Below are 12,437 nucleotides of genomic sequence, written 5' to 3' on the forward strand. Positions count from 1 at the left end.
GGTGTCAAGAGGGCAGGAGGGTGATGCGGGGGCAGAGGGCAAGGTCCCCCAAAGGACGGTGAGCCTCAGGATAGCAAGAAGGCGGCCCGGGTCCACGGAGAACAGGGCAGGGCTAGTGGAATGCACTGAGCTCAGCGCGGATCCCTGCGCCGTTGCTTCCAGGAGCCCCGGAAGATGGAAGGCTCCGGAGTGGGGGGCTGGGGAGAGCCAGCCAGGGGCACGGAGGGGTTGGACAGCGGCGAGAGGTGGTACAGAAGCCCGTGGGCGCTCCACGCCGAGGGCGGCTGCGGGGGGGGGCCCCCGGGGGTCGCGGCGATCGCGGGTGCTGTGGGTTGGGGGGGGCGGGGGGCTCTGCCCTTGGGCGCGGGGAGGGGCCTGACGTAGGCCGGGGAGCCCCCTGGAGCGCGCCCTGCCCGCTGCCTCGGCCGCCGGGGTGGGGCAGGCTCGGCTCCGGCGCCCCCTCCCCCGGGCCCCGCCGCGGCGACCCGCCCTCCCTCCGGGGCGCCCAGCCCTTCCTGCCCCCTCCCGGCGCCGCCCGCCCCCGGAGCCCTCACCTGGAAACGCTTCTTCACCCACAGCTTCTTCATGGCGGGGGAGGGGGCCGGGCCGGCGGCCGGGCGAGGAGGGGACGGGCGGGGGCGGGGCGGAGTCGGAGGCGGGGCCGGGGGCGAGGCGGGGAGCTGGCGGGGGCCGGCGCCGGTGGCGGAAGGAGCCTCGGGGCCGCGGGAGCCGGGGCGGGGGGAAGACGGCGACGGCGGCGGCGGCCGGAGCCCGCCCTTCCCCCGCCAGCCCGCACCCCCCCAGGAGCCCCTTCCCTTGCTGGCTGCCCTGCGTCCCCGGGGGCGGCGATCACCTGCCTCGCGGCTCCCCCACCCCGCATCGGCCTCCTGGGTCCTGGGCACATGGGGAAACTGAGGCACAGAAAAGGGTGCAGTGGCCCCTAGGAGAGTTCGGGCCACTCGCTCATTGGCCGCCCAGCGCGGCGTCCACACCACCCCGCCCGCCTCCCGCGGGGCCGCTCCAGAAGGTCAGCCGCATCTCCACTGGCTCACTCCACAAACATGCGCGCCCGTCCGCCTTGCCAGGCAGTACCCGACACATCGCAGGGCTGCGGCGCCGGGCGGGGGCGCCCGGATCATACACAGGGCACGGTCCTCCTAGTGACCTGCACCCAGAACGCGAACCCCCTCAGGCTGCTCAGGAAGGTCAGAGAAGGCCCTCAAGTTCCCTTATTTTAGGTCCTCTGTCCCTGCACCCTGGCATACACACACACACACACACACACACACACGAGCTAAGGTGCCCAAAGATTTTCCTGTTATTCACAAATATAACCCAACTTCTCATGTGATGGGTGAGCACACATCAAATTTTCTTTATCCTCCTGGCATTTCGTACCATGCATATTTTGCCTGCACAAAACGCTACCCCTCCCCACCCCCACACACAGTCATTATAACTAAGTTTCCTAAACATTTATTAAGTGCCAGGCACTTTATCAGGCTTCCCTGGTGGTTCAGATGGTAAAGAATCTGCCTGCCATGCAGGAGACCTGGGTTTGATCCCTGGGTTGGAAGATCCCCTGGAGAAGGGAATAGCAACCCACTCCAGTATTCTTGCCTGGGAAACCCCATGGACAGAGGAGCCTGGAGGGCTACAGTCCATGGGGTCGCAAAGAGTCAGACATGACTGAGCAACTTCAGGCACTTTATAAACGTTACCTCACTGACAACAACCCTGTGAGCTTGAAACTCTTATGAACATTTAACTGACTCCATGTAATCAACAAGTGACTAAGGCTCAGACAAGTCCTATCACTTAGCCAAAGCCGCACAGGTTCTGTGCCTCCATGATTGCCCAGATCGGAATCCCCACCCCAGTACACACAAGTGGTGCCAATCCTGGTTGCTGAGATGTGACTACAAAGTCATTAACACTGACAGCATGCTTAGTATTTACCAGGCAATGGCCTAGGCACTTTATATGAATAAACTCAATCTGTGCACAGAGGCACAGAGAGGTTACTTGCCCAAGGTCACAGAGCCTGTAGTTGGGAGCCAGGGATTCTCACCCAGGCACCGTGACTGAGTTACTGACCACCATGCCATAAAACCTCATATGCTGATTGGTTAGGAGGACCCTAACTTTTTTTCTTTAAAGCATGGGTCCAAAATAAATACTGAGCCAACTGATGAGTTTTGTTCAGCCTGCACAATATTTTAAGTGGGGCAAGCCTGCTCAAATTCAACTGCTGACAAGACCACCCCTCTCCTTTTCAGTTTCTACTTGGCTCCCGAAGTTGTTTGAGTTTTGTGGCTCTTTAAAGTTTTAGGGTCATGTCTTGTACGTTCTGAGTGCCTGCAGGCAGTCCTGTTACCCAGACCCCCAGACGCAGAGGTCGCACCTACAGACACACACACAGGACGTGCAATGAGAAGGGGACACGTGTATGTCTTTATCAGTTCCAGCCGGAGGACTCTGGACACACATAGGCAATTTCCCTGCCCACCCCCAAACACATCCACTCACAGATGGGGGAGCTTAGTAAGGAGAGGGGGTAACTTGAGCCCCTGTTCCCCAGGAGAATCCGAGGGGCTGGCACATTCCATAGCAAAAATAACCAATGGGCAGCAGGCGTGAGTGACGGGACAGCTGGGCTGAAGAGGGGCACATGAGACTCGGTTCCTGCTCTGGGCTCGCACTGCTCACCCACACAGGCCAGCCTGGAGCATGCTCTCAGGGTGGGCCTCCCCGAGCTGGCCCCTGAATGCCCCATTTTCTTCCAAGGCTGGGCAGCTGGGCCGCCCTGCCATTTCTCCAAACCAGACTTCCAACTTCTGCCCCGCCAGCATGTCCCCTTAACCACAGAAAAGCCATCATCATACCACGTCTCATCTCTCACAAAGACCCTCCACTGAGCCAGACACCCACACCCCCCTCTTTCCTGCCCTGCTCTAGCCTTCTCCCTTCCTTCCTCCTGCTCACCCTGCTCTGATTTTCTGACATACTATATAATTTTCATAAAGTTATGATTATTGCATACATAATGTGTTCCCTCCCTGGAATGTCATCTCTAAGAGGACAGGGATTTTGGTCTTCCCCCCTCCCCCGACTCATAAATCTCAAGCACCTAGCACAGTGACGGGCACTCGGTGGGCACTCCGGGAGGGGGCACAGAGCTGCTGGTGGTGAGGATGGGGGTGGGGCGATGGGGACTATGAATCTTGCTGGAGCAGGTCATTCTCCAGTCTTCCTCCCGTCTCTGTTCTGACCCAGACCCTTTTCTAGAAACTGGAGACGTGACCATCTTGTTTCTTCCTGGGAGGGCTGCCCTCCCTTTAGGAAAGTTCTCCTGTGTGGGCTTTGGCTGACTTCACAGCCTCTCTGTTCTCTTTCTCCCCTTCCAGGGCTCCTCACTGCTCCCGATCTGGCCCCTCCCCCTCTCCCTAGTTAGGACTTGGCATGAATGGAGGGGGCCACTCTCCATACCCATTCCCAACTCCATGCTGGTTTCCTCCTGGCTTTTCTTCCACACTGTCCACATTCTAGGTGAAATAGATGATACTGTATCATCCAGCTGCAGGCAGTTCCTGCTGGAGTCCCCAACCTTTCTCTTGCTAAATTGGCCTTCCCTCCTTCTCTCTAATCTCTCCTCTCCATGCCTTCAAGTCTCCTGCATGGTTTACTACCATCTGTTAACCTTTGGCCCTTCTGGTTGGCACTGGGGTCCCCCAGGCCCTGGCTATGAGACTTCTGACTGCCAAACACGGTGAGCGTCATCAGCTTGTGCCTTCCCTTGGCTGTCCTCTCTTCTCCTTAACCCCCACCCTTCAGTACAGGCCTCCCTCTCCAGTCACACATGCCCCAAGCTTTGAGGGTGGCGCTTGCCCTGATTACTTGACTGGCACATAGTTTCTCAGCCCATCCAAATGGGAGCCTGATGTTTTGACAGAGAAGAATGCCTGCCTATTTTGGAGACAGCAGAGGCTAGGGAGAGAGTGGAGATGCTGGCAGAGGGATACTTGGGGATACCGACAGAGGGATAATTGCTAGATCCTAGCCTCAGTCTTCCCACGCTTCTCTTTCTGAGGACAGGCACTGTGGACCTAGACTCAGATCTGGCTCTGTCACCTCATTCGCTATGTGACGCTGGGTAAATTCCCTCTTTGAACTCCAGTTTTTCTTCTATGTATAATGGTCATAACAGTAACCTGGAACTTAGAAGACTAAATACTGAAATAAGACAGGGTGCTTTACACATGTTAAATACTCTACAAGTATCCTGCATCTCTGCCATCTTCACTATTCCTAGTCTTTCCTCATTTCTATACCCCCAAATCCCACCCTCCTATTTTGCATCCTCCAAATTCTCCAGCCTGCAGCCCTCTTGTCTTCTCAAGGCCCCAGCTTCCCCAACCATGCCAATATCCCTCTATCCCTGAGCTAACATCTTGGGCTTCAGAAGTGCCAGGAACCTTAGCATCACCCCGTCTTGCCGAGCCAGATGGCAATCCCAGCCAGGAAACTGCCTCCTTCTCTCTGAAGCCAGGTCCTGGCTGGACTTCCTCGAGAACCCTGAAGTCCTCCTGGTATTGATCCCAACCAAGAAAGTTTTCCATGAGGAAGTCTGAGCAATGCTGAGCTGTTTGCACAACTGACCTTGACCAGACCTCTCGCTGGGCAGGAACTGGTGGAAGGTGGGTAGTAGGAAGAGGAGGAAGCCAGACTCAGCCAACATCACCAAAGCAAAGCCCCTCCCTCACCAATCAGGTGGGAGGGGCATAGTAGTCAAGTCCGTGGTTCTTGGCAGTGGGACAGACCCAGGCTTCCATCCCTGCCTTGCCACCTCCTATCAGTACAACCAAGATGCTTCATTTAATCCCTCTGGGCCTCAGGTTCCCTAGGGCTGCTGTGGGACTTAAATGATACATCAAAGGGTACAAGAGCATATTGCCTGCCACACAGCAGTATATTACAATTCATTGCTACTAAGAATTATTACCAATGAATCATAATTGCAAAGCTGCTATTGGGGCAAAGCTTTTACCAGTATGAAAAAGTTCTCAGATGTGACTTGCTGCAGCCCAACCCTCTTCCTGTTTTGACATGAGTGGCAAAAGGTCTCCAATCCAGTCCCCCAGCACCCAGGGTCCTTTCCTCACCCCAGCCTTTCAAACATGCAATTCCACTACAGCAGCCTGCAGACTGGCCTCCTGGCCTCTGGCTAGGTATGCCCAGCCAGGGCTCAGCTCTGCTGACCCTGCTACCTGGATTCCAGAGGGGCTGGGGGCGCTCTAGCATCCTGTCACTCCCCCCACTCTGGGGGACCAAGGAGGTTCTCATCTTCAGAAAGGCCCTCCCCTCCATACAAAGGACAGCTCCGCCTCCCTTTTCTCTCTCCTCCCTCCAGAACTTAAGAGGTAAAAAGGCCCCCAGAGCCCAAACTCAGAGGACTGGGTTCTGAGATCTGGGATGGGCATAACTAGCTGTTTGTCTTTAAGCAGACAGCTAGTCATGGCCTCCCCCTCTGCTCTGGACTACAGCATCCTCACCCGTAAAAGGCAGCCTTTGGGACGTGCAGTTCTCTGTGGTTCTTTCTGACTCTAAACAAACATAATGACACCAAGCTCCTTCTCAGCACTTCGCTCTGCCCCGTATCTCTCTCCTCCAAGTGTGTTCTCATCAACCTATAGATTGTGCCTTTATTTATGTTCTGTTTTCAGCCCCCTTTGCCCCTGAACAAAGACCCCCAAGGAGTCTGATCCCTCCCCAGCTCAGAGTTCTGCCAGGACGAGCCCCAGCCCTTGAACCCAGAGTGGGTGCGAGGAAAGCCTGTACCTGGCCAGGTGTGAAGCCAACCAAAACAAGCCAGCCTTGGCCTTCTCGGTCATTGAAGAGGAAGGTGGGCAGGGCAGAGCTAGGGAGAGAGTGGAGATGCTGGCAGAGGGAGGCTGAGCCCCTGCTCTAGCTCCTGACAGCTGCACCCCAGGGCCTTCTTTACCCTCTGGCTGCTGAGTTCCTTCAGGATGCTAGAGCCGTGCAGCCCGCTATACCCGGAGAGCATGGTATGCCTCCTCTTCAGCCCCTCAGCATGTCCCCCTATATGACACTACCCAGCCAGAGTGAGAATTCCCTCCTGAAAATGTCCAGGACAAACTCATGATCTCCAAGCTCTTTGCCATCTCCCTCAATTGCAGTTTTCTTCCTCGGAAGTCTATTTCTTAAGACTCAGTCTGCTGAGATTCTGTCTTCAGCCTAGAGAAGAACTGGTTGAGGGGCCGAGGAAGTCAAAAAGGAAGCCTAAAACACTGACCCAAGGAGATTCGGCCCTGGCCTGCACCCATACCAGCCCCAGCAGGACCCTGAGCACAGGGCCAAGTCTTATGCCCCTTCCCTTCCACCTGGGACCATCACCCACCCCTTCACACACACAGGCAGGGCCATGCCCCCTTCCATGCCCTTTGAACCTCGGGTAGACATGGCCCATGCACTTCCCATACCAATTCCACAAACCCCTCATCTGCTGGCACCACCAGACCCCTGCACTGCCCACCCGTGCACATGCACATGGGCGTGCTTGCGTGTGGATTCTCAGGCATTCCCCTCCATCTGTGCTGGGAACCCCCAACCCAGGCTCTACCGCCTGCTGCTCTGCACCTTCTCCGTACTTGTCCACCCACTGGCCCCTTCCAACCAGCCTAGTGCTGACCACACAAACCTACCCTGGCAATGGACTTTGAGGAGTTCTGACCCATCCCCTCAACACCACAGCCAGACCAGGGGAGCCCGTCTCCTCCTTAAGACATACAGGCACGTCTGAAGAGGCAGATTCCGAGTCTAAATTATGAGAGCTGGTGAAAACAGTTTCCCCAGGATGCCCCTCTCTACAGGGAAACTAGGAGGGTTCCCACTATGCAATGCTCAGAGAGGCCTGAGTGGGGCTCAGGCTTGGCTTACCAAACGCTGACCCTTAACCTCTGACCTTGACACCCGCTTTTCCTGCACTTTCCTCTTGACGGGCACTCCTGGGTCAGTACAGCTAAGAAGCCAGAGCACCCGGAGAAAGACTGATGAACAGACGCCTCCACCGAGCAGCGGCCCGGCCCGGGTAACCTTCTCTACCTGTGAGCACCCCCCTCCCCCCGGGTTGGCCCCCACCTCCCCATTACCTCCGACCTCCAGCACAGTGAGAACCGCCTCGCAGGAGGCCTGGCCCCGCTCGTTCTGGGCCCTGCAGCTGTACACGCCGGCATCCCGCGGCCCGCAGCTCCGCAGCCACAGGCAGCTGGGCTCGGGGGCCGGCGGGGGCAAGCGCTGCCCATCCCGGAACCAGCTGAGGCTGGGCTGGGGCGTCCCGCTCACCACCACCCGCAGCCGCACGTCGCTGCCCGCAGACACCGCCGCGTCCTTCAGGGGCCGCAGGAAGACCGGCGCCCCGGCCACCGCGGCCGCCGCCCCTCCGCCGGCCCCCACTTTGGCCCTCTTCGGGGGCACCCCGGGGCTGGGGGGTGCCCTGGTGCCCGCGTCCTCGCCTCGCGTGCCCCGGGCTTTCTGCATGGCCTCTGCGAGTTGAGCTGGGGAGACGCCGGAACTGGACGGCCACGGGGGCACCCGGGGGATGTTGCCCTGGGAGATGAGTCCTGGGGGGCCGGCGCCCTGCCTTCCTGCCGCCCGCCCGCCTTCGGCCTGTGCTACCCAGAAGGTCACCGGGGCGGCCGCGGTTGCGCCTCGGGGGCTATTTTTAGGCCCCCCGGCTCGGGTTGCGAGGGCGCAGTGGGGGGAGGGGGCGGCAGAGGAGGGGACTTGGACTCGACTCTGCTTCTTCTCCCCCCTTTAGGAGTCCCCGTCGCCCCCCCACTTGGCTTACAGGGGTCCCCGAGGCCTTTTCCAAGCCCTCTACCCTGTGGTGTGCCCCGCCCCCCAGCCACCCACTCATGGAGTCGGGTTACCCTTGGGCTAAATCCCATTTCCCTTCCTCCCTTCTCCTGGGTCTCTGATTCCCAGCCCCACGCGGCTGGGGGAGAGAGAGAGAGAAGGTCCGGGTGGGCAAGCAGGCCCAAGTGGAGGTGAGCAGAGGCTGGGGAAGAGGGACCAGTGGCTTCCCCCAGCCTCCATGACGGCCGTGGTGAACGGAAAGACCTGGAGCAGGAAGTCAGGTGGACCGGCGCCCAGCTAGTCCCTGCCCTTACTTGCTGGGTGACATCAAACCTCTCTCAACCTCCACATCCTCATTTGTAAGAACTGAGTCGTTGTACAGAGTTGCAACAGGCAGAAAAGAGTGGGAAGGACGTTCCAGGCAGAGGGAACAGCATGACCAAAATCAGAGCATGATGAAAGTAGATGATGTGTGCTAAGAATGAGAGGAGTCTGGGGAATTCCTTGGCCGTCCAGTGGTTAGAACTCCGCTCCGCACTTTGATTGCCAAATGCACAGGGTTCGAGCTCTGGTAGCAGAAGGAAAATCTCACAAGCCACCCAGCGAAGCCAAAAGGAGAATCAGAGGAGTCTGCAAGGATTGAGCCTCAGTGGGCCAGGTGAGAGGTGGGACCTGACAGGAGGACATTTGCTTGATAAGGTCTCTATCCTGATGGCCTAGGGCGAGGCAGGGCAGTGGCGCGCTGCAGGGCATTAAGTGGTAGGATAATATGGTCAGAGCTGTTTTTTAGAAGGATCCCTCTGGCAGCCACAGTGGGGAGGGTGGATTCAAGCTGGGAGACTTGGAAGCCAGTTAGAACCTGTGGTTCTCAAAGTATTGTGTACTGTGCCAGGCCACTTCCATTGTGTCCGACTTTTTGCGACCCCATGGACCATGGCCCACCAGGCTCCCCTGTCCATGGGCCTCTGTTAAAAGCACAGCTTTCCAAGCTCCACTCCCAGAGGTGCAGGTAAAGTATGGGGCCCTGGAGGGCCCAGAATTGGCCCGTCAGTAGCCCAGTGACTCTGATGCACCTGAGAGCCATACTTTGAGAAAAGTCAAGCGAGGACATTATTGCTTTTAAAAGTCTAAGTGAGACTTTTATGATGAGACGATCTGTGTCTTAACTCTGATGGTAGTCATGTGAATCTACACATGTAATAAAATTGCATAGAACCAAATACCTGCGCACACACACACACACACACACACTAATGAGTGCACAAACTGATAAAATCTGAAGAAGATGGTGGACTGTATCAATGGCAGTTTCCTGGCTGTGATATTGCACTAGAATTATCTAAGATGTTACCATTCGAGGAAACCAGATGAATGATACACAGGATCTCTCTGTACTGTTTCTTAGAACTGCATGTGAATCTACAATGATCTCAAAATAAAAAGCTTAAAAAACGTTTAGGTGAGAGACCCAGACCTGACCTTGAGCCCTGAGGGAAGAAGCCTGGGAAAAGCAGGGAGGAGCTGGGAGTCATTATATGGAGAAAGTTTCCCTTATCCCTCCCTGCACCCTCCTTCTCCAGGAGATCTTCCCCACCCAGGGATTGAACCCAGGTCTCCTGCATTGCAGGCAGACGTTTTACCCTCTGAGCCACCGGGGAAGCTAACCCTCCCCCACCCCTAATGTCATTCTGGGAGGCTCAAGTCAAAGTGTGCTTGTGTGTGTGTGTACACTGAGAGGGCAGAGAAGAAACCATGTAAACACTGGATTATGTCTACAGGGATGAGAGCCTTGCGGAATGAAATCTTTGGCTTTAGTTTACATATATTAACACTTACTTTTTGTGCTGTGCAGTTCTGCTGGTTTTGACAAATGCAGACGACTGTGCCCCTGGTTCCCCAGGACGATACAGAACAGTCTCATCACCCTAAAGATGGGCCTGAGCTTCTCCTTCATAGTCAACCATGCCCCCTCCACCAACTCAGGCAACCACTGATGTTGAATTCTCAAACGTAAATTGAATTCTATAAAGTAAAAATGGGGAGGGGAGGAAGACATTGTAAGCAAACGGAACACCAAGACTGAAAGATTTGAGACTATTTTTAAAAAACCAATAACCCAAAACCTCCTAGCACTATACCTCAACAATTTGCATGGAATGTGGTAGGTGGTCTGCAAATAAACGTTGGCTGGTTGGTTGAATAAATTAACTCTGTGATCTTGATCAAGTTATTTAACATCTTTAAGCCTCAGTTTCCTCAACTATAAATTGGGAGTAGCCCAACTCAGGGTTTATTCATTCATTCAACAGACATTTTTGAGTTCCTCCAGTGTGCCTGGCACTGTGCTGGCCACTAGGGAAATAGCAGCAAACAAAACAAACAAGGGAGACTTCCCTGGTGGTCCGGTCATTGGGAATCTGCCTGCCAATGCAGGGGACATGGGTTTGATCCCTAGTCCAGGAAGATTTCCATTTGCCGAAGGACAGCTAATCCCACGCCACAACTACCAGAGCCTGTGCTCCAGAGCCTGTGTTCCGCAACAAGGGAAGCCACCACAAGGAAACACCCATATGCACCACAACTAGAGAGTAGCCCCTACTCGCCTCAATTAGAGAAAGATTGCAACAGCAACAAAGACCCAGTGCAGCCAAAAATAAATAAATTTTTAAAAAGAAACAGACAAGGCTTCCTACCCCCCTGTTGCTTATATTCAAGGAAGGAGACAACTATAGAGAAACAAATTATAAAGATCAGTAGAAGATAAGTATTCTGAGGCAATGAAGCAGGATAAGGGAGATGGGAGTGGGGGGTACTGCCCAGGTGGTGCTTGTGGTAAACGAACCACCTGCCAATGCAGGAGGCGCAGGAAACTCGGGTTCGATCCCTGGGTCAGAAAGATCCCCTGGAGGAGGAAATGGCGACCCATTCCAGTATTCTTGCCTGGAGAATCCTATGGACAGAGTACCTGGTGGGCTACAGTCCACAGCATCACAAAGAGTTGGACACAACTAAAGTGACTTCACACACACACACACACACACACACACGGGAGATGGGAGTGTGGTGGGGGGCTTGCACTTTGAAACAGAGTGGTAGGAATTGGCCTCACGCAGAATAGTTGAGCCAATCTTGAAGGGGTGAGGAGGCAGAGGGAGCAGAAGTCTGGGCAGGACTGCTCCAGGAAGCATATACCCTGTGGGCTCCAGAAGAGCAGGGCTGAGGGCAGTGTGGGGGAGCTGGAGGGACAGGTCAGACAGGCAGCAGGGGCCAGATAGCCTAGCATCTTGTAGGCCATGACTCTTTTATTCCTAGTGAAATGAGAAGCCATCTCAGAGGATTCTGAGCCGAGGAATTACATGATCTGACTTAGGTTGTTGTGATGGCTTTAAATTATTATATTAAATATTAAAACAAATATTAACTATTTAAAAGGGCCTGGCACAGAGCCTGGAACGTCGCTCATCCTCTCCTGGTTGAATGACCACAATGGGGGCTTTCGCTGAGGTGTGGGCAGGAGTGTGCGGGCCTGGGTCAGGAGGGCACAGGCCCTGGCAAGTCGCGGGCGCCCTCTCCTGGAGGAGCCCGCACTGGCTGTGACGCCGGAAACCCTCCGGCCCTCGCCAGGGCCCTCACCCAGAGCAGCTGGCTGCAAGGCGCTCATCTGTCCCTCAGAGCGGCCCCACTGTGCCCCGAGGCCTGGCGCCCGGCTGGTGTGTGCTGCCAGTCTGCCCTGCTTTGCAATCACAAGCCTGTGGTGTCATGGAAAGAAATCTGCGCTCTGGAGGCCAAGGAGCAGGGGCCCCCGTCCTCTGCCAATGATACGCTGTGTGACCTTGGCAGTCCACCCATCTCTCTGGGCCGTGGAGACATTCCTCCAAGTCATAATGAGGCACCGTGTGCCTGGCACATGGCAAAAGCTTACTGATGAATCAGTGAATGAAGTGGGGACCGTCAACCTTTCTGGTAAATATTTAATTTAGAGAAAAGTAAATAAAAGTGCCCAGTGGGTATTCATTCAAGTATTTAAATATTTGATGGGCACCTTCTATGGACAAAGCCCTCTTCCGGGCACCTGGAGTAGTGAATATAATGAATGAAAACCTTGTCCTTGGTTAGCTGACATTTTAGGTGTTGAATCAAAGGTCAGTGATTTGCATATGAGTCCTGGGCAGGCTGGTGGTCAGAGGAGGAGTGAGAGAAGTGGGGAGTGAGTGGAATGCTTTGTCTCCAGGCACAGGGGTGGCGGGATAGCCAGAGTGGACAGACAGGATAGGAAACGGCCTGCTGAGACGTCAGTTCTTGGCTTATGGACATGTTTGCCACCACAATCCTTCCCATTCCACGTGCTCAGGTGGGGCCTGAGTTGGTCTGGAACTGCTCCCATGGTGGGAAGCTGGTCAGCCCTCTGAACCCTCTTATTTCTCAGTGTTCAGACGCCAGTTCCCAAGGAGTAGGGAGAGTTTTAGCCATGGAGGGGGTGGGGTGTATGTGTGCGTGGGTGCACCTGAAGATCTGGGTGTATGTGTATGACCACCGGAGACCCAGATCTTTTTCAGTTTATT

The 12,437-nt window shown here is 55.4% G+C and overlaps 1 protein-coding gene and 1 long non-coding RNA gene across 13 annotated transcripts in view; one reads left to right on the forward strand and one right to left on the reverse strand.

The window, feature by feature from the left end:
- SPEG (striated muscle enriched protein kinase) overlaps nt 1-9,931 on the reverse strand; it is a 60,793-nt gene extending 50,862 nt beyond the window's left edge. For 4 of the 12 annotated variants that reach the window (XM_043444582.1, XM_043444578.1, XM_043444576.1 and 1 more), the window contains exon 1: nt 7,170-7,913. In XM_043444582.1, the coding sequence (XP_043300517.1) occupies nt 7,170-7,557 (388 nt within the window). In that variant the 5' untranslated portion in view covers nt 7,558-7,913. Of the gene's footprint in view, nt 1-554; nt 677-7,169; nt 7,917-9,711 lie in introns of those variants that run through there. The other 8 variants (XM_043444583.1, XM_043444577.1, XM_043444580.1 and 5 more) reach the window with 8 other exon arrangements.
- On the forward strand, nt 6,861-9,858 carry LOC122426032. Its single transcript, XR_006265109.1, has 3 exons — nt 6,861-7,124; nt 8,434-8,533; nt 9,728-9,858. It is a non-coding gene; the product is annotated as an uncharacterized LOC122426032 (long non-coding RNA).
- Nucleotides 9,932-12,437: the final 2,506 nt, after the last annotated feature.

Source organism: Cervus canadensis, chromosome 24, assembly GCF_019320065.1.
Source record: "Cervus canadensis isolate Bull #8, Minnesota chromosome 24, ASM1932006v1, whole genome shotgun sequence".
NCBI lineage: Eukaryota > Metazoa > Chordata > Mammalia > Artiodactyla > Cervidae > Cervus > Cervus canadensis.